This window comes from Terrapene carolina, unplaced genomic scaffold (genome assembly GCF_002925995.2).
Source record: "Terrapene carolina triunguis isolate 2854851 unplaced genomic scaffold, T_m_triunguis-2.0 Scaffold131, whole genome shotgun sequence".
Taxonomy (NCBI): domain Eukaryota; kingdom Metazoa; phylum Chordata; order Testudines; family Emydidae; genus Terrapene; species Terrapene triunguis.
In genome coordinates this window covers 10,239,795-10,262,433 of record NW_020664482.1, presented here as the reverse complement: position 1 = coordinate 10,262,433, position 22,639 = coordinate 10,239,795, and the positions used below count along the sequence as shown (strand labels likewise).

General features: G+C 43.5%; 1 protein-coding gene across 2 annotated transcripts in view; it reads right to left on the bottom strand.

Moving 5' to 3' along the window:
* The window catches only part of MAMLD1 (mastermind like domain containing 1), a 94,095-nt gene that overhangs the window by 31,080 nt on the left and 40,376 nt on the right, over window positions 1–22,639 (bottom strand). For both annotated transcript variants that reach the window (XM_024210143.1, XM_024210144.1), the window contains exon 2: window positions 5,045–6,727. In XM_024210143.1, coding sequence (XP_024065911.1) covers window positions 5,045–6,727 — 1,683 coding nt within the window. The remainder of the gene's footprint in view (window positions 1–5,044; window positions 6,728–22,639) is intronic.

Genomic DNA, 22,639 nt, shown 5'->3' with positions numbered 1-22,639 from the left:
GGGTCAGTGTACTCTTAGGACTGCAAATTTTTCTTCAGGTTTGTTTCTAAATGCAAGAGCTTATGCTCAGAAACAAAACTTTAGCTCAAATGCACAAAGAAAAAACACCTGAAATAATCTAGCTGAGGGGTTTTCATTCTTCTATGCTACCTATAATTTACGCTGCCAACTCAGACACTGTATTACTAGCTTTTCCCACAGCTAAAGAAACACTGTCAAGCCCCTTTAGTGTTTTCTCACTCTTCATTTCAATCTGCTCTTCACGGTCTTACTCTTCTTCATGCACCACTCAAGAGCAAGATGCAAGTCTGACCATTCATCCTATAAATAGAATTGTTTTCCCGCTGATTTTTGCTCCTCTCCATTCTTCCCTCCCATGGCTTTGGCAACAGAGCTGAAGCCAACATACCTTTTGTTGACTCCTCTCTGTACAGTTATCCCACATGTCAGCAGGAATGCACAGAGCTCTAGGAATAGCATGCTTGGCTGCTGCAGAGCTCAGGAATGTGCCGTGTGTCACACCCAAATGATGGCGATTTATTATTTCTATCCTCTGCAAAACAATCAGTAAAATGCTATTTTGTTTTTAAGATATTTACACAATCCAGATGCCATCCTCTTACCAGGTTCTACACTAGATGTCAAATTTGGGGCCTAGAAGACTGAAAGTGTCTCAACCTGCTCCTTTCAAAGCAACCTGAACTCAGCCACTAACATTGCAGGCTCATTTGCCCACCTTTAACCTTCTGGGGACCTTTGTTTCCTCATTCAAGGACCTAGTTCTCTTCTCACACCAATAGGAATCAAGAGTAATTCCACTGAAGGCAATATTACATCAGAGGAGAATCAGGCACTACATTTTTGACATGCAAGAACGCAGCTCTGCAAGTGCAAACTGCACTGCATGCAAATCAGAGCGATGCACAGCTATCCAGTCTATCTGGGCAAATGCAGTTTGTGCTCTGCTTTCCAACCTGCCGCGTGTCCAAAACCTGACACACCTTTTGGACCCCCAAATCTCCTAAGTGTGGAGAAGTATGCATGATATTTTTGGAGACCACTTTTGACAATTTGGCCTTTCATGTCCTCCTCTGTAGTGTGAATTTATGAATCCAAATCGGTGTGCGGAATTTCACTCTGCACGGATCTATACTACATGAGCAAAATGAAAACTTGAATATAATCTACACGAGCAATGCTAGCAGTACCAGGCTTTCCAATATCACACAATGCAAACTGTCAGTGACTAAATCAATATCTGTCAATGCTCAACAATGAAGACACAGCACTTCAGATGAGAGAAGATTAGACATTATCAGATTTACCAATTGTCCAGGCACTATGCGATTTTGAAAACAGTCTGACTAAGCTACATGATATATTTTATCTCTGAAGTACAAAAAAACCCCATATAGCTGCGAGACACCAGTAGGTTACTCCAAGCTTTTGGAATGCAGAGTCTTCTCTTTAATGTGTTACAACAACAACAACGCAGTTCACACTTGGAGTCTATGTCACAGCAGCTGCTCCGTTCCCCATGCTGCTCTGCCTGCTGCAAAGATCAAGTTTCATGCTCTATTGTTCTTCCTCCAACTGGCCACCATCCATTCTCTCCTCCTTCTTCTGTACAAAGCCGCACCTCTTGCTCAAAAGAAGAAAGCACTATGCCTTCTCTTTATAAATTTTAGTCACATATACAAACACACGCATGCACAGAGTATGGGGATGATTTCAAACCACCAAACAACATTCCAGGGTACGATGATAATTTCCTCTTAACATATTTCTCCATATTTTTCTCCATCAACAATTACTACTTTTAAAGATGGAGAAGCTATTCGCCTTCCCCCTCCCAATCTTTTACTTGTTGTCCTTTAATGCCATGATCGATCTATGTTTGAATAGTTCTATTCGTTACTGGCTGTGATGGAGAAGTGGTGGTAATAAAATATAAAGGGCCCGATTCTGCTCTCAGCTACATCGGTGTGTTGGAATAACTCCAATGAAATTCACTGAGTTACACAGGCATAAACCTAGTGTGAAATCGGGATCGCAAATAAAATCTCAACATCAGTGCTTTTGACCCAACTGAAAAAATAATTGTATACAAAACTGCAAAAGTTAAGTACTAATATTCAAAGAAATTTAAGTATCAGAGGGGTAGCCGTGTTAGTCTGGCTCTGTAAAAAGCAACAAAGAGTCCTGTGGCACCTTATAGACTAACAAATGTATTGGAGCATAAGCTTTCGTGGGTGAATACCCACTTCGTCAGACGCATTAAATTTAAGTATATTGGAATTTTGATGTTTCATGTGTCTAGAATATTCTCTCTCTATGGTATTTTTTATAATTTTGCATACAGGGGCCACTTTTTTCATTTAAAATTGTCAAAGTTATTAAAACCTAGGGCAAGTATCCTGATCTTCAACACTCACCATTGATCACAGGCAACTTAACAAGCTATAAAACCTGGAGAAGCAGTGTAGTTTAGATTATAATTAATATAATAAGTCTTACCTTATAAAATCAGTGAGGCACTGTGACCTTCCCTACCTGACGTGGACATGTGAAATAATCATCACCTGTCTCAACTGTCCTTGATCTTTACTGATAGCCCCCAAATGATATACTCTCGCTCGCTTGCTGTAGGCAGGCAGGGGCTAGAAATGCAGCCCAGGCCGAGCATGGAGAAAGATGCCTGAAGAGGACCCACTGACCAATTAAAGAGACTCTCCAAAGGGAATCTTTTCCAGTTTTTCTTGGCTAAAAGGATAAATCAGTGATGTCGGAGTTCAAAAGGTGTGTGACAGAATGCAAAGCAGGAAAAATTGGTGCACTGGGGTCCTCAGGAGCAGGGGGAAAAACACTCTTAGCCCATGATACAGCAAACAACTTCACTGAATGCTTAGCTTTAAGAGGACGACTAGTCCCACTGAAGACAATGGGATTTAGATGTGGGGTGAGCAGACAGCAAATGTGAAACATCGGGTCGGGGTGGGGGGTAATAGGTGCCTACATAAGACAAAGCCCCAAATAACGGGACTGTCCCTATAAAACCGGGACATCTGGTCACCCTACTCACATGCTTAAATTATGCATGTGCCTAAGTGCTTTGCTGGATCAGGGCCTTACATCTGTAGCCTGTTTTTTTCTGTTTTAATGCCTAATCAACCCCCGAAGTGCCCAGTGGTATAATGATACATATGTTTGGATAAGCAGCAGGGCCGGCTCTAGGCACCAGCGCTCCAAGCATGTGCTTGGGGCGGCACTTTCCAAGGGGCGTCACTCCGGCTTCTTTTTTTTTTTTTTGCATGGGGCGCAAAAAGCCGGGAGCCGGCCCTGAGCGGAGCTGAGCTGCGGCGGTGGGGGGCGCGGGGAGGGCCGCAGGAAGTGACCCGGGGGGGGGGCAGAGGAACTGCTCCCCCCGCCAGCTCACCTCCGCTCCACTGCCGCCTGCTCCCCCGAGAGCGCCGCCGCTCCGCTTCTCCCCCCTCCCTTCCAGGTTTGCCACGCGAATCAGCTGTTTTGCGGCAAGCCTGGGAGGGAGGGGTAGGAGGGGAAATGCGGCGCGCCCGGGGGAGGAGGCGGGGCCAGGGATTTGAGGAAGGGGTTGGAATGGGGCAGGGAAGGGGCGGAGTTGGGGCGGGGCCGGGGGGGCACGGGAAATTGTTTTTGCTTGGGGCGGCAAAAAACTTGGAGCCGGCCCTGATAAGCAGCATCAGTGAGTTTCAGCCCTTCCCACCAGCCTGTTTGAAGCAGATGCATCACAATAAGGGGCTATCAAGAGCACATTTATTTGGAAAAGGGTGAGTCAGTCCTGAAATGGCCGCTGTGGAAAGGAGCTACATTTAGTTATCATTAAGAAGCTGACATTTACCAACAGCTACCTTATTTCTTATTCTTAGTACAGGAAAAGGCTGTGGTATCTAAGATACTATAGTGTGGGAACTGCTGGCACACGCTGGACGTTTGAAAGCTGACCGTGGTACAGTGAAGAACAAAGGAACCCTCAATTTTGTCTGTCATTCCTCAGCTAAACTCAACAGCACCTCAGAGACCATCCTCCGCTCTTCTGAGTGCAGGCCAATGATAAGTGATTAGACTCCACGCCAGTTGGTGTCTGGTCAGAGTCCACTGTGCTCAATAAACGCAGCCCGACAGATTCTCCTGCCAGAGTTTTGCTTCTGGTTAGCAACATAGTTAATTGTGGCTGTGAGGTTGCATTTTTATTTTAACCACTTTGCTTCCCTTGTGCCTGCGCCCACAGAACGAACCCCATTCTTTTAGCTCTCCCTTTGTCAAAGGCCCTTGGTCACAATGAACATCTCTCAGATCAGGTAGGATATGGACAGATGTCACTCAGCACCTCTCCCAGCAAGGGTTACTCGAGAGAAATGAATGGCATTTTTAACCCCTGACAGCTGCGGTCCTTTGTCCACTCAACACGTAACCCAGATCTACCTAGGGAAGGGTAGGCACTCACCAAAAGGTCTTCATTTTTTGGTGAGTTTTGTAACAGGTATTTCAAATCTGTCTCCTGGCTACTCAAGTGCTGCATTGTTAAACATTCAGGGGCCACATTCTGGCGTCACTTTCCATCCTACCCGAGCCTACCTGGCTTCAGAGGTGTAACTTGGGGTGGAATTTGGTTCAGAGTATGAAAAATTATTTTAACAGAGAGCGACAGATGATGGCAAATCCATCATGTGAATATCTTCACGGCTACCAAAATAAGCTAACTAGAAGAGCAAAACTATTCCCTTAAAAAGTGATGTAAATGGTTTGAGACATTTGTTGTACAATAGTGTGAAACTATCCACTCAGCTAAGGGAAACAGCTAGGATGTGTATGATGGAACGACATAATGAAGAAATAAATAGAATTACTCCCAAGAACCCCAGAATGATGTTACCATTATGTCTATGTACATATCCAAAGGGCTTAGTGATGCTATATTTGAAGCAGAGAGGTAGGGGGGAAAAACCCCAACAAAAACATCAGTGTTTTAATGTAACCCGTTTAATATAGAAGAAAATGTTCTAACCTGTCTGGGTTGAGATGGCAAAGCAGCAGGCTGCATGTGTCTCTGCATCCGAGGTGGTTGCATCAGTTGTCGAAGATGTTGCTCGATAAACGGGGTATTATTAGCCTGTGGAGACTGTTGTGTGGTTGGAGCTTGCTGCTGTTGCTGGAGATAGTGAATGAGGGATTGCTGCCCTGGATTGGCAGTCATGGGTGACATCTTTGGAGTAGTTGACTCCGATGCAAAATGAGACAGTGGTTTGGTGTTATTAAAAGAAAACTGGTCTTGGGTAACAGGATTCTCATTCTGCAAGCCATTAGATGGCGGTTGCATAATTATGTTCATGTTTTTGGACGGGTTTGTAGTCATCAATTTAAAAAGAGAGCTTTGCATACTGGTGGGATTGCTGGTGGGAGTGATGTTAGGAATTAATGTATTTTGAGGACTAAACGGCTGCTGATGCAGAGCTGGGCTTGACAGTTTTTCTGGCCTGTAAGGTGGGGACGGTCCAGTATTCGTGGAGGCCATGCTGGGAACCAAATTGTTCTGTGGACTTTTAATATTATTGGTTGGGAGGCTGGTTGAAGTCATATTGGATAGCATGGAATTCTGGGGGCTGAAAGGCTGCTGGTTAAGCGCTGGACTGGAAAGCTTCTCTGACCCATATGGTGGGGAGGGCCCGCTGGACGGGTTGTTACTGGAAGCCATGCTTGAAAGCAGAGTGTTTTGAGGACTCTGAATATTGTTTCCTGGTAAACTATTAGAAGTCATGCCAGACACCATGACATTTTGAGGGCTGAAAGGTTGATGGAGGGGGGATGATCCCGGCCTATAAGGCGGAGAAAGACCTGGAGTGGACATGGTTGGCCAGTTGGGAGCCTGAACTTGCTTGTTAGTAGTAGACACTTGTTTGCTTGCTGCCAGCTGCTTTAGTTGCTGTGCATGCCAATTAGATGTAGGCATGTTAGGCAAGGGTACTGGCAGAATAGACTGTGCCTGATTCTTATTCTGTGCTCCCGAAGAGATGGGTGATGCAACAGCTTTGTTTGGGGGAGGAACCGTATAGTTAGCCCCAGCAGATGGAGGCCTCATTTGGGGTGATCCTCCACTTGTTGGATTGCAACCTGGAGAAAAATCTTTGTTCGCAATGTGGTTCTCCAAATGAGATGTCTGCGGAGAGGACTTTGGCGTGGTGCTTATGCTTGACTGTGGGTGGCTCAGACCAAGCGGCTCTTCAGCCTTGCTTCCCAAGATCTTCTCAAGATCCAGCTCATTAGGAGAAGGATCAGGCATTTTTGTCAGCTCTTCTAACAGATCTTGCAGTTCCTGGTCCACAGACTGCATATTATTTCCTTTCTCGTCATAATGAACAACATTATTCTGTCCACCTATCGTCCCTTTCTGTCCTATTTCTGTGTTGGGTGGTACCGAAAATGGAGAACCAATGCCACTGCCATTCATGTGATTGTTTTCAAGTAGCGCTGAATGACCAGCTACTCCCATGGAAGAAGTGCTGTGATTGGTGGAGAATGGAGAGTTCTGCATATCTGGACAGGACACATTGGGATTGGTCTCTTGGCCCATAGATAGAGTTACATCATCAAGACAAAGTCTCTTATTGTCGCTTGGGAAAATGACGTCGGGCATGCCACTGGAAGCAGGGGAGCTGTCATCTTCCAGTTTTCTCTTAATGGATCCCTGTAACTGCAAGAAAAGGACATGTTATTGGCCTTATACCACATTCTAAAGTTGCAAGGTGAAATACTGAGACAGACCTATTGGGACAAAGTCCGCCAGGATTTAAGTGGACGCAACTGTACTGAAGTTAACAGAGTTGCATCCAGTCAGACAAATGCTAAATTTGACATGTTAGTCTTAAACCGGATGTTAAAACTGTAATATATTGTCTGTCTTGTGAATAATAGAATTTAAAAAAATACTTTCTGGTACCATTTCAATGAAGACATTATGCTCCCTGCATAACACACATGCCAACATTTTTATGGAAACTATTTTTTTTGTCTAAACAATGGTAGAGTTGAATAGAATCATGGATTAAAGTTGGTGCCCCACTGCCAACAATGGGTATTAAGTTCAGACCTGAGACAGCTAAACTATTTTACATTCTTTAAAGACGGGGCATGTGAAATAATCAGCATACTTTCTAAACAAAGCAAAACAACCCTCTAATATCTAAACAAGTCTTAATCTTTCAAGCTCCCCAGCCACTGATGTTTCAGACTTCAAACACCAAACAGCAGCAAAAATCTTAATTTCTGTTTCTTATAAATCCACGCTAGCCTCGCTTTGCTTATATGAAGGACTGCCGCTCCTTCACAAAACCGACAGGGTTTGTAAAACACAAAAAGACACAGGAAAAACTCGATGCTCACTAAATGTTGAATTAAAAATCCAGTAATCTTGACAAATATGATCACACTTCCTACTTTATGTAAAGAAAGTGAAGCTGAAAACAATGGCTCTTTAATGCTCCATTGACATGACATGCCAGTCTTTTCTAAATGTAATTATCTGTGGTCCTCACTTTAATAACCAGGGCCTGTGGGTCATAAGATTAATCGGTTATTAACATTGCTGCTTCAATTTAAAGGCATTACAATTATGTTATTTATCAAGAGAGAGAGATTGCATTTGGAAGTTACCTAAATACCAACAGGCAAATAATAAAAATCTATCGTTTCCTCATAAACCTTTTTAGGATGATACAAAAATTGCAAGCCTCTCCCAGGCCTGGTCTACACACTAATGTATGTCGACACTGTGCTGCAGTGTGGACTACAGGGTTGGGCATTGCAGAGCACACCAAAGTGTTGCAATCTAACTGCCCCGCATGGCTGTTGCTTGCACAAACTGAAAGGTAGCTAGTTGGTGCCAGTGTCGACCACACAGGGCAGTGAGATCGCAACACTCTATGCAGGTGGGAACTGCAGAGTGCATTATTCCACAATGCAGCACGCTTTGCGGCCTAGCTATGCTGGGGGGGGGGGGGGGGGGGGAATAAATAAATAAATACATACATAAAATAAAAATCAAATCACTAACCAATGTAGCTATGCCAACAAAAGCCCTACTGTAGACACAGTTATACCAGGCAAAGAGTCCTCTTGCCTGGATAGTTTGTTTTGTTTGGGGAGCTGGTATAAGCTATGCTGGCAAAAGAACTTCCATGTATCAGCTATGTCGCTACTAGGAGAGTTTGCACGTAGAGCAATTTGCAGGCCCTTTCTAGTGCAGACAAGGCCGTAGAAGCATGCAGTGGTGTAGTGCTATAAGCGAATGTAACTATACGGTTTCTACAGCTCTATTATTCAGTTGGTAACACAAGAGCAGGGCACTCAGACAGAAATAAAACAAACCTTTCAAACAGGATCTCTTCTTCTGAGGGAGATCTAAAACAATCAGGTCCTCTCAATCATTCATGGTTATTAAAGCAATCTCATAGCACTTTTGCAAGAATATAAGCATTAACCCCAGTGTCATGACCAAACTGCACCCAGGTTTATCAACAAAAACTCCCACTCTAGTTTACTTTATTGTTATGTTTTATTTGTATTATGGTGGCACCTAAAGGCCCCAGCCAAGATCGAACCCCATGATGGTGGGCACTGAACCTCCATCTAGTAAAACACAATCACTCCCCAAAGAGCTTAAAATCCAAAAGGACAAACAAAAGTGAATCTTCTCTTCCCCACTGGTGCAGGTGCCTGCATGTCAGCAGTAGACGAATATTCCCCATTATGCAATATTAAGCACACTATACAAATGTAGACTGTCATCCACTGCAGCATTCCATGGCCCCTTTCAGAAGCATGGCCCCAACTAAACAGTTGGTCCTGCTTCCTGAGAATTATATTTTCTCTCCTTAGAAGCCATGCCAAGGAGAGGCTACTTTGAAATGACCCTTGTAAGCGTATCCCCAATTTTAACCTCAGCATTGAGCCCTAACATAGAGAAGCAACAGACAACGGTCAGGTGTCCCTGAAGGATCTCTTAGGCCTGGTCTACACTGGGGTGGGGTGGGGGATCGACTTAAGATACGTAACTTCAGCTACGAGAATAGCGTAGCTGAAGTCGACGCATCTTAGGTCGACTTACTTCGCGTCCTCACAGTGTGGGGTCGATTGCCGCTGCTCCCCCATCGACTCCGCTTCTGCCTCTCGCCGCGGTGGAGTACAGAAGTCGACGGCAGAGCGATCGGGGATTGATTTATTGTGTCTACACTAGACATAAATCGATCCCCGAGAGATCAATCACTACCCACTGATCCGGCGGGTAGTGTAGACGTACCCTTAGATCCATCAGCAGCTTTTGCTAACTCTGACCATAATGCATGTTAACACGCATTGGGTCCCAGGTTAAGTGAATAGCTTTGCATTGGCTGCTTTTTTCTCTCAGGGAGGACCTAGAGGATAGGTTTTGTGCAACTCTACATCTGCTCCCAAGGGATTGCTCATGCTGGGTTCCACAGACTTTATTTTGTCATCTCTCCATTTCAATGGATGGGGAGGACGGTGCTTGTTAATGGGGCCTGTAGTATCATTCATCTGTGAACAAGGCTTACGATTATCATCAAATCTAGATGGTGCAATACCTCCACTTTCTCAGTGTGCACCTCAGAGAGATTTGGAGGAACATGAGATGGCAGAGGATCAATCTGGTGGTGATGCTCCAGGGTTTGGGGGTAGAGGGGAATATCAGGGAGTATGGTCGGGGTAGTTCTTGCCCATGTTTTGGATGGCGTTGGTCTACCCTTTGCCTACAAAAGCAACATTTGGGGCAAAGGCCAAGAAAGCCTTTTTCATTCTCTCAGATACGGGCTTTATGACAGTGATCCATGACTTTGTGACCTCCCAACTGCGTTACTTCAATGGGCTCTACATGGGCTGCACCTGAAAACCACTTGGAAGTTAGATTTGGTGCAGAATGCGGGTGACTGCTTGTTAAATGTGTTAATTAAGAGGAACATACACCAGTTCTTTGACAACTGTACTGGATTCCTGTTGTCTTCTGGCTTTGGTCTCTAGAAACCTATGAAGTTTGATTCCTGACTGTGAGAAAGACAACTTCTCTCCTTGCCACACCCAGTGACAGCTAAAGCACTTTAAAGTATGTAAATGTAAGCATCTGGGGTTTCTGGCAGAGCATGCTCAGTGAAGGATTATAGATTGTCATTTGCTTATTCCACTGACCTGACACAGCCTAGTTTGGTGATCATTAGAAAATGGCACAAGTCCTAGGTCTGATGATGGATGGGCTGCTGGATGGGAGATCAGTTATTTGTTTTTTGTTTATCTGAAGTGCCCCCTTTCTTGCCCTGATAAAAATGGGCTGAAGTGGTCTGTTTGAATAGATGTTGCCCATGCTCTCTGAGACATGCCAGTAAGGCACAGTTGTTCTCTAAATGTGTGTGTTTAGATTTACACTTTTCATTGCTTCCTTCCCATCTCCAAAATAAACAAACACATTGTGATCCCAAGCAGCATCCCAGGAAACCTGGGGCAGGAAAACTGAAGGGGTGTCTCCCATACATAGCCAACTGAATTACTGGCATGTCTGTCCTGGCTCTTGAGTTTATTGCACAGAATTTCAGCTTTCAGAACACTTAGAAAAGCTGCTTAACTGTTGCGCTGGGGAGCAAGTGTGAAGAGGACAGGAAAACCCCATTACCACCTTGAATTACTAGAAACAGGCCTCCATAGACTAAGGCCAGAATTTTCAGAAGGGCTCAGCATCCACAGGGGATTTTTAAAACCTTCCAGCACGCTGGGTGCTGAACTCTTGTGGCAAATCCAGCCATAAGCGTCCCAACGGGATTTGCTGGGTGCAGAGTTCGGTTGACAAGCAAGACCTTGTATAGATCCTAAATCAGAGCGAAGGTCATTTGAAAATCCACCCCCAACTGAGTACTGACCCCTTGCAAATCTGCCTCTAAGTCTCAAGGTACCCAGTTGCACTTGAGCTTTTAAAATTGCTTTTTAGTATAATAAAATGTCTAAAGGATTTTTTTTTAATATGCAAAAGATCTTGGCATTTCACTTTCATGGTGAGAATTTGCAGCTAATGCCCATAAAACGCACAGAGCCAAATTCACCACGGGTGGAAGGGGGTGTAAATCCACTGAATTCAGCAGGGTTGTATTCGCTTATGAGAGGTCTGAATACTGCCCCATATCTGCAAGGTTAAAATACCACCTTTGAAGCATCCCAAGCAAATAAAAGATGGCAATATTATACTGGGGACTTCTTTATTCGTTATCAGCTAGGTGTGGAAATCACTCATTGGATTGGCTATTCTATTATATAAAGGTATGCTTAAGTATTCCATGCTCAAGCACACATGATTCATTACTCATTTACAGTACAATGCCACCTTGGTATCTCTGCTATGAGCCTGCTAGATTTTTCTCCCCAACTCCCTAAATCCCATTTGAATGCTTTCACTGGGAAATACAGTACATTAACATGCCGCTGTGGCAGTTCTGACAAGTACAGGGGAGAGAAATTCAGCTTCACATTACAGAGACACTTGCTAGTTTAGCTAATCTGATTGCAGTGGCAGCAGATCATCACGGGTGTGCTAGGACGTCCATATCCAGGAGCCCTTGGGTGAACCAATTCACTGCAGGCCCTTATCAATCAAGTTATTATGGGGCATCTCTAGACCAAGACTTGGTGGTGGTGCATACATGTCCTTCTCAGACAATTTGTTCACTAGCTTTACTACCAGCTTCCCTTGCCTGGCATTGGCTCCTCCTAGGGGAAAGGGTTGCTTTACTACAGCTCTCTCCCCCTTTCCTTTGAGATAGTTCTGAGATCGCTTTTCCTTATCTGGCAACAAATAAATGAGACTAGCAATCAAAACGTGTTCTGCCCCATTGTGTGCTGGCTATGATGCAGGCAAGCTCTATTTGGCAATGAAGGCATGTGTGTAAATAATTGTGCTGATTGACTACTGTACACAGCAAATTCTGTAAAAGCTTCATTCACACACACAAACAAGGACTAAACAGACAAGCAACCAATGTGCTCTCATGTGACCTTGTGAAAATTCATTAAAATGCATTAGCGCGCACATGATAGCCTCTTAAGAAATATTTGGGAAACAAAGACAGCCCTTCTGATTTTTGCCACATTAAACTATGAAGTCTCCATTATCTCTGGTCTGCTTTTAAAAACGAGACTATGACATTGTCCCAGTTTTACTTTTATCTCAGAATGAGAAGGCTGCATTTCTGGGAAAGGCCGAAAGTTACAAACAAGTAGCACTGCTAGCTCATAACGGTAGTATAACGAGAATAAATAATAACTGTTTACACTACTCCTTCCAAGTAAGCTTTACAGCTGTGGTTATAAATACCTAATCTGTCACATACAACCTGTGAGTAGAGAAACAATTCTCTGTGTATGCATGTGCAGTTGAGGCTGGGTCTACACTACAGCGGGGGTCCGACCTAAGATACGCAACTTCAGCTACGTGAATACCGTAGCTGAAGTTGCGTATTTTAGGTCGGCTTACCTGGCGGTGAGGACGCGGGAAAGTCGACCGCTGCCGCGCTGCCGCCGACTCCGCTGCCACCTCTTGCCGAGGTGGATTTCCGGAGTCGACGGCAGAGCGATCAGGGATCGATTTTACCGCGTCTTCACTAGACGCGGTAAGTCGATCCCCGATAGACCGATTGCTACCCGCCGGATCGGCAGGTAGTGAAGACATGCCCTGGTGGCGCAAGGAATGAAGGGTAGATTCACTGAGACACAGCCAGACTTTCCTTGCACCAGCCCAAGATCAGGGCACCCATGTTAGACCAACTGCAGGCTGCACTGACCTGTTATCAGGAGCCCAGTGGGCTAAACCCAGTTTAAATGAATAGGGGGCAGATTGAAGCTGTGGATACGGAGGCCGCTCACACCAAGGTGGAGCATCACCGTAGTGGGATCCACAGTCTCTCTGCACTGCACTTCCATATATCAAGGGTTGCCAACCCTCCAGGTTTGTCCTGGAGTCTCCAGGAATTACAGATTAGTCTTTAATTAAGTATTAGGTCATGCGATGAAACCTCCAGGAATATGTCCGACCAGAATTGGCAACCTTACATAGATCATTAGTATTTTGATTACGGCAATTCCCACCCCGTGCCAGGCACTTTCCAAACACACAGAGGAAGACAGGGTCCCTGCCGGAAGAGCTTAGTCTAAAGCAGAGAGAGCTGCAGGGTGCAAGCGGTAAACGTGGAAGCAGATCAATCAGATTGAGAAGAGAGACAGGTAGCATGATTCCATTTGTTAAAACACCTAATTGAATAAGCCTCCCTGCCTAGTCATTCAGCTTCATTTCTTTCTTTAAAAACAGGAACTATCCATGTAAGCCAACCTTCCCCTCCCTTCCTGCCAGCCTACATTCACTCCCTCCCACTTATTCCTCTGCCCACCCAGACTCTGAAAGGAAAGTGCTGCCATGGGCTGAAATGCAGGACTCAGTGGGGCTTCATTTCTTCCAACCTGGGTGCCATCAGACCCCTCCTTCCATTAGAAACACACTGAAGCTATGGCAACGACGAGACATTCTTCATTTAGGTCAACACTATGCAGAGATAATCATTAGGGAGAAAAAAATGTAACTACTAAACCTACTGTTGAGTAAGACAGTTCTGCCTGGCTTTTACAGCACACTGCAGATTCAGGCCCTGATTTATGGCAACCACAGGACACGGATTGCGGATCCCCGATCCTTGGCTCCAGTGGGGCCTTCTCCAACTTCCACATTGGTATTCGCCTCTTCCCTTGATGCCCCCGCCAAAAAATTTGGTTACTATTTAAAAACCACCAAACAGACAGGCATAAAGACACAAAGGAAAGAAGTGAAATGTCAATACTATTGCATTTTTACAGGAGGGACTATGGGAAGAGCAGACGCGTGGAGCGTAAGGAAGTGGCCCTGTGTATGTAAGGAAATAGTAAACACACTTCTACTGAGATCACTCAGGACACATGAGAAATGTCCTATCCAATGCACTGCCATTTGTTACCTTTTGCTAGTGAATGATTCACACGCGGTCAGATTTGTATTGGACTCCGGGCAGGTCTACGCTTAAAAAGCTGCTGCAGCACAACTGCACTGCTATAGCGCTTTAGTGAAGACGCTATTTTGCAGACGGAAGGGCTTCTCTCATCAGCGTAGTTAATCCACCTCCCCGAGAGGCGGTAGCTATGTCAACGGGAGAAACTCTACCTTCGACATAACACTGTCTAAACCAGAGGTTCAGTCGGTATAACTGCGTCGCTCAGGGGGGTGGATTTTTTCACACCCCTGAACGACGTCGTTACACCAGTGTAAGTTTGTAGTGTAGGCCTGGCCTCAATCCTTACAAAAGTCTCTGCTGGGATAAGCCAGAAGAGCTGCTTCTTTAGCCCAGCTAGTGCAGCCCTCACCTTCAAATGCCGGGGATCCCCCAGCTGGGCACTTAAAGGCATGTTAGAGGCTCTCCAAAGTATCAAGGGCATTCCCTCTCCAAATTTTTTACAAACATATTGTCTTTTGTTTTCTTCCTCTCGGGCACCTGACCATGGCAAGGAGTTTAATTATGCAACAGACTGTGCATGTATACCATTACCCCTACTGGATGGAATCAGAACTGCTCATGTGTATGTCATAGTCCTGACACTGCTAACAGCTCCAGGTAATTTTCCATTAGCCGAAAATGGTAAGAGACTTGTGCTTTGGAAGGAAAATCTGGGTTCTACCAGGAAGCTGGGCAGTCATGGCTTGCAGCACGAGGACAAACGTGAACTCCTAGCCGGCCACAGATTTGGTACTTTTTGCAAATAAACACAATTCAGTAGAAATAAAAGCTTCCACTGATTGCCACTGGGTGCGATTCAACCTACACTAGCAGTTCAACATCCACACAGCCTGCTTTGAGGGGGAGACCAGTTTGAGAGGAGGCCACCATTTTGAACTGTAGCCTCAGCACAGCCCACACTGGACTCCTCTTTTGCAACCATTTCACCTTCTTTCATCTTCACTCCCTCTGCTCTCACCCTGAACGGCAGTGCAGTGAGATTCCTTCCTCTCTCGGTTTGATAGCACCAACTGAACACACCCGTTGGGTCTTTCAAAGGGGCTGAAGAGAGTCAGTCACCCTGCTCTCACTGAAAGTCAATGAGAGTTGGGTCCCTCTTTGAAAATCCCAGTTTCTATGACATGTATGTTCCTTTGGTTAAAGTCAGGAGACAGCCCGGCTGTTAAAATACAGCCAACCACCAGAAAGGAAGTTAGACTCTCTAAGTAGCCATCAGCATTCTCCAGCATTCTGAGAACTTTACACAAAAAGCTCTCTAGACAGCACAAGGGTGCTTCAGAAAACTAGGGAATTCAGGTCACCAACTAGCTGCGAAGACATATGAATAATGGTGAGAGGGAGCGTGCTTATCTTTTGAGAAGAAGGGATAGGCAATGTAACCTCCACTCAAGCTAAGCAGAATGAAACAGCTACACTTTGACACACTGAATTGTGAATTTTAAGCTGGAAGCACAGTTTTTCTTTCAAGAACCACTGCAAACTGTGATTGTGGGATTGGTTGGTTTGGTTTTGAATATAAAATCACAATCTACGATTTGCTTAACTGAACTGACTGGAGTTCATCTCTCTTTCTAAAAATGCTAGACACTGTCAAAACTAGAAGTGGTATACATTTGCCAGTGGCAAACTGTTTGCAGCACTCAGCCACCAAAACTTCAGTCTCTGGCTTCAACAAACTTCAAGAAGAGATATCTGCACATCAGCACAAAATGTTTCTATCTGTTCAGACAAAAGCAGCAGTGTAATGTGAAAATAAGGCTGGCAATTTTCTATTTACATAGATAAACTTCACTGAATTCTTTACCGTGTCGTAAACGTACAGATTGGAAGGATTTTCACCTCTGCAATGACTCACAATTCCACGATCCAGATGTAGTTTAATGATCTACTAATCCATGAAAACTCTCCATTAAAAATAAAGATAAGAATTCCACTGGGCATTTTATGACAAAGTACAGTTACCGTGAAGTGGTTAGGATATATATTCACATTTTTTTAAATGGCAGTGGTTACTTAGTGCTCTGCCCAAACAAAAAGATGCACAGCCTGCAGGTGGAAGGTTGGCTGCCTTATGGCACATGGACAACAAAAAAAACAGACTAGATGCTCAGTTGTAGATATGGTCAGGGAGTAGGGGCCCCATGACAGTCATCAAGGGAAGAACCTGTCACCATGTTAAGAGGTATGCAGGCTTAGCATATCCCCGAATATCATTCCTGGGGGCCCAACTGCATTCTGGTGGCCAAAGTTGACATTACAGGGCTGCATCCAAGAAGAAATACCAACTCCTGAATAGAGAATAATCTGAGAAGCCACAGGGGCCGTATCTACACTTAAAAAAAAAAAGTTTGTTTTTACTGTGTGCTAGAATCGTACTATAGACAAGGTTAGTTGTAGGTTTTCTATTTTGTTTTTATTAAGACAGAGTTACAATAAAACATTAACATATTCTTGTGACGCTGTATAAAAGATGGGTGACCATTTATTATTGTTACCATTATTATATAATTGCTACAAATCTTGTACACAGTATATATCATGTAAGGTATCAAGGGAGAAGTTACAGTCTGTCAAGTATGATTATCCAGGTTAAATCCATGTATCAGCTTTGTATCTAAAGTTATGAATATTGGCTATGTATTTATATCTCAAATGTGTTTGTTCTTGGGGTAACACCCACAAGGTAGTTTACATTCAGTCTCGACAGCCCATTGTGAATGGACTATTCAAAGCTTGATGGGTCATTCAGAAGAATGAACTCTTCCGACAGCTCTTCTTGAGGATGCCTCAGACAACAAGGAGCCAAAGGCCACCCTTGTGATTCAGCAAGACCTATAAGGGCATGTGATGTGGACATGTGACCTTGGACTACATCTTTTTTAGTAATTTTCCATACACAGGGGCTTTGTTTGGGACAGTAAATTTCAATGCACATGGCAGAAGATATAAGAGACACTCGAGATATCTCCATTTTGCCTCATTTCTGCTCCAGTTCTCTGGACTGTGGATTTACAACTAAACGGAGTATTTTGAACAACGAACTGAGGACCATCCAATCTTTTGGAAGTTACCAGAGAGACTTTTGCAAGCCAGCATGATCACTGCTACGATCCTGATCTATGAACACTGAAAATCACTTGTATGTATATGATTCTTTAACCATTCAATACATCTCTTCTTTTCTTTTACTAATAAAATCTTTAGTTAGTTTACTAAGGATTGGCTGACAGCATGATATTTGGGTAAAATCTGAAATACATATTGACCTGGGGGGATAAGTGTCTGATCCTTTGGGATTGGAAGAACCTTAAGTATGGTGAATAGGGTTTTCAGTAACCTCTCACTATATTAGACCTGTGTGTCTGGATGAGAGCCAAGGGGCTGGAATGCCTAAAGGAGACTGTCTTTGGCTTCTGGTTAACCAGTGTGGTGCTACAGAAGCTCCTTTGTTATTGGTTTGGTGAATCTAAGTATAGAATAAACTACCAGTTTTGGGGGATTGTCTGCCCTGTTTCTTACAGTCTGATTGAGTGTGGCATTCTCAGTGTGGTCCATCCCAGGCACCCAGTCAAAACTATATTGTACATTACTTATTCAGGATCAGGCTAAAGATTATGGCTTGCTGGCTGTGAAGCCCTATTTCTCTGACTGTACTAGAAAGGGTGACCAAATTGCTAAATACCTATCTTCTTGTTGGCACTTCTCTTGTGTATGTACTTGGTGTGAAAGCTTTTCAATTACAAGGACAGTCCATATTTTACTATGCCACAATTCTATAGAAGGAGGGATTCATATGTTTCTAATAATGTGCAATACACAAAGTCCAGCTGCTAACATGAAAGAAATTAATTTGTTCTGCTTATAAAGGTGAACTTTTACTAAAGCAATAGGTAAGCAGGATCAGGGGATCTCTAGGAAGCTGGCATTTTGTCATCAGATGACTCTCTCTAGTAAACTTAAGGGGAGGGTTTACCCTGCCTACCTAGCATGTGTTAAAAACTACAACTTGCCTTGTCTACACTAGGATTATAACAAATGTTAAAAACACGCCACTTCTCCTAGTGTAGGCAAGCCACAGAGACAACTTTGGGATAGAGAAAGCCTTGAACTTCTTCAAGAAAAGTCAGTGTGGACCAACCTACTGTTCATGTTTTGTACTGTCATGGATTCATCATGAACGTGGACGTACCCATGTGGAGGGGAGAGGAGCTGAGGATATAACTCTAATTTTTACAGTGAAAGAATATTAGTTATTAACTAGTGAGTGTACATTACATGGAGTTTTGCTTATTTGGACACATGATGTGTTCTCACTTGTTAGTTTACAATGGAAATGTGAACTCTATCCTTTTCCAAACAAAAATATATAGGGATCATCTATTAAAAGTTATAGACACATCAAATAATTCCTCAATGCAGTTTTTATATTCTCAGAGTCCAACCTTGCACCCACTGAAGTTAACGGCAAGGATCCCATTGACTTCAGGGACACTTCTCTCCCCACGTTTAGCATCAGTCACTCTATCCGTATTACTCACTCTGTAAATCAATTTTTGTCTGATCACGTGTTAAATCGGAGGGTCCCATAACGGTATTAAAAAAAAAATCTGTTCTCTCTAAACTATTTTATCAGCCACTAGCGTGTTGTCACTTTTATTGTTTTAAGTTTGTATTACAAAAACACAGTGTCTAGTAACACACACTAAAAAAAAAGGGGCCTAATCAGATTTACCTTTCCAGTTCACAATCTGCTGTTGCTGCATAGCTTCAGTCTGTGCTGATGTGAGACAGACAGACGAAGGTTACATTGTAAAAGCCTACCACAGGAGGACTGCCTGTACGAAACACTTGGGATGATCGCAGCCTCCCTTCCTACCTCGAGTTGTAACAATTCGGAACACACTGCCTCTTTTCCAGTTAATGATAGATGCTTTCTTAAATTCTGACTCCTTCTGTCACTTCCTGTACTCTAATTAATCTTCTGCCCTGAGTAACCCTACCACACAACATGTAATCCCAACTGAAAGTACTTAGAACTACAGGGTTCAGCCGATAAATGCAAAAATCCAGCACATCCTGGTTGCTGGAAACAAAGATGTCATCTCAGAGCATGCCCACCTATCCCAACTGGAAATTCAGAATGGATTGGATTGCCAAGAAGTATCTTCTTTAGTAAAATGATCTTTACATTTTACCTTTAATAAGCTTCTGAATATAAAGCTTGAAATCTTTACTAAAAATTAAAGGAAGTAAATACTAAGACCCCATGGGACGTGATTTGATTTTTTCATGTTGACATTTGGATGCAGCTAAGTCTCAGGAAGATGGATGTATAGTTATGCTACACTCTGTTTTCATTCTAGAGTTCTAATATGGGCCACTTGGGAAAGAATCAATGGCTAGATTCTCTTCTCATTTACACCAGTGTAATATTAAGAACATCACCACTGAGATCAGTGCAATTTATGCCAGTGAAAATCAATGCAAGTGAGAAGCCAATCTCAGCCAGTACATATCTACTTCTCCATCATACTCTCTGAGGCTAGGTCTACACTACCCGCCTGAATTAGCGGGTAGAAATCAATCTCTCGGGGATCGAATTATCGCATCTCGTCGGGATGCGACAATCGATCCCCGAATCGACGCTCTTACTCCACCAGCGGAGGTGGGAGTAAGCGCCGTCGACGGGGAGCTGCGGAGGTCGATTTTGCCACCGTCCTCACAGCGGGGTAAGTCGGCTCCGATACGTCGAATTCAGCTACGCTATTCACGTAGCTGAATTTGCGTATCTTAAATCGACCCCCCCCCTGTAGTGAAGACCTGCCCTTTGAGATACTAACAACCCTTATGTTTCTTCCCATGTGTGACCGGACATTACACTGGAGGAAAGAAAAAGGGAGTTAACCAATGTTGGCTCTGCTATTATTTAGTGGGCTAGTCTGAATTATCAGTCTCATGTTAAAGGGTACTGCCACTCCTACATAGTGGAACAACTCTGCTCCATCAAGACTGATCCACAGGTCATAAAACAGTTCAGCTACTTTCTGTGCTAATTGCATCAGTTGTTAAAAAGAATTTTCTGCGGAAAAATTTGCATTTGACAAATGTATCTGGAAGAGCAGGACACTGCCACTTACTCCTGTGTTGTTCTGCTAGCAGGAGATTTCTGTACAGATGCCTCTTAATTAGTCATCTGAAGACTTAGGCAATCACATCATGCATATTGTTTAGCTGTAACTTTTACATTCCATTTAATGACAAGTGTTATTAACTAGACAGCTGAAGAAAGAAGTAGTTCTTCGCCTGTTTTTTAAGTTGGAGTACAAGAGCATTTCTTTCATATCTGCCTGTAAATCAAATCAATCTCAGATTCAATACTGTTCCATCACTATTACCTCATCGGGCCCCTCTTTTAATACCTATGGTATCATTTTTATGTATTTTTATAGTCTATTAATTTCAAAGTCCTATGGTGCCTTTTGCAGTAATTTCTTAGCCTACATTCATTTCTTGTGGCGATAGCCAGGATGGTGAAGTGTAGATACGCTCCACTGAACAAAAAGGGATGAATTCGCTATTTAGGCTAACCGAGATTTTAAACACACTATTTCCCCTCTTCTAGCTTCTAATGCTGGCACACTGGTACAATGATCATAAGCTAACAAGAACTAGTGATGAAATGCACAAGTCCTTGAATCACAATCTAGGCAGATCCTTCACCATATGACCAACTGTGCCCCCCCTCCCCCCCAGTTTTGCACTGGTTTCTGCTTCAGGTTATTTTTCTCTTTTTAAATCCCGATGGTCAGACAGACAGAGACTCCTGTTTCATCAGGGTTGCATTTTGTCAAGGAGATATGGTTAGGGATTAAGCTGCCTGGAGTCAAAGCCTTTGATTGTGTCAAACTAGTAACTTGACTCTCCCCAAATACTCAGCACCCATCAGATTTCAGTGCTAGGAAATCAAGAGAATGAGGCATTTTTGGCTCAATGTCCAAAATATTTACACTTCCCTACAGAAAAGAATAATAGCTCTAACCTTACCTACTTGGTTGCTCTTGAACATTAATGTTATATGGCCTAATACTGAATCAGTCAGTGGTCTTATACCCGCTCGCTATATTGAGAAACTAATGCAGTAATAACAACGAGGAGTCCTTGTGGTACCTTAGAGACTGACAAATTTATTTGGGCATAAGCTTTCGTGGACAGTAATGCAGTAATGTAATGTGAAAGTCTTGCTAGGGTTAGCAAGGAGCAAAAGGTGCAGTTAGAAGGTCTCTCCCCATTTCAAGACTGCAGGTTTTCTAAAGAGAATCCCAACTCTCTGAACCCCCACTCAAGAAATTCAACCTGCAATACAATCTCTTGGGGGGGGGGGGGTCTGTATTGCTACTTCTAGCCTGACCAAAAGTGAAGTACAGAAGCCTGAGGAAAATGGGGTGAATGGGAGAATTAAGAAATTTGTGAAACTTCCTCCTCTCCCACACACTCCATCACCATCTAATATTTCTTCTGTGGGTTGGTGCCCTGACAGTCACTTGGAGTTTCAAAGTAGAAACCCCAGAAACTTGAAGTGAAACTATGAATTCTGTCCAATTTTAATATACAACCATAAAACCAGTCCATGTTAGAGCAAAAGGCTCATGAGTCTTAGTAGATTCCTTGCTGAACCTGAGCTGAGTGGAGAATTTATAACAAGACAGGAAGCAGTCATATTTTATGTGGTTTCGGGTCTGGTTGTGAACATGTCACTCAGCTCTAACTACCTCTTTTCATCCTACCAGTTTCATCCTTCCCCACAGAGCAGATCTACTGGTCTCCCAGCGTATTAACTAGAATTGAAATAGAGATTGGTCGATTGTCTTTATTTGTATCCTTCCACCTTTAACATCTGGCCCCGGACCAATAGACACTTGCACATGCTCTCTCTCTCACGCACACACGCACACACACACACACACACACACCTCTCCTTGAGCAGTGGTTGTTACTCACAGCTTGTGCAGGCTAGCAGGAAACTCAAGGTTCATTTTATTATAGGGCTCCCAAAACATAGCGTCATTAAAAAAAAAAAAACCCAAACTCCACACTGTGATTGAAATCCTGGCCCCAGGAGTTCTTAACATGGACTTCAATGGTGACAGGATTTCATCCTATATTTTATTACTATGGACTAATGGAGTAAAACAAAAAAGTTTGGGATCTGGAGAATTATCCCCACCAAATCATAACAATGTTAGAGTAACTCAGTGGAGAGAGGTGCTGTGGTTAAAATCTCTTTACAGACAGATTCCCCTCTGTCCTATAGGCTCAGTGTTAATCACACATTCATCACTGTAAATTGACAACATAAATGCTGATTTGTGCAAATGATGTTAGAGAAAATGGTGTTCTAGCTACAGAAATGAATTCAACATCCTTTCAAGCTTTCTACACTTCTAGGTTTTATGTAAACCCTCATTTTTTAAGCCTTTGTTCTGCATTTAAAAGGCCACCCAGTGAAAGCTGTGAAGTGT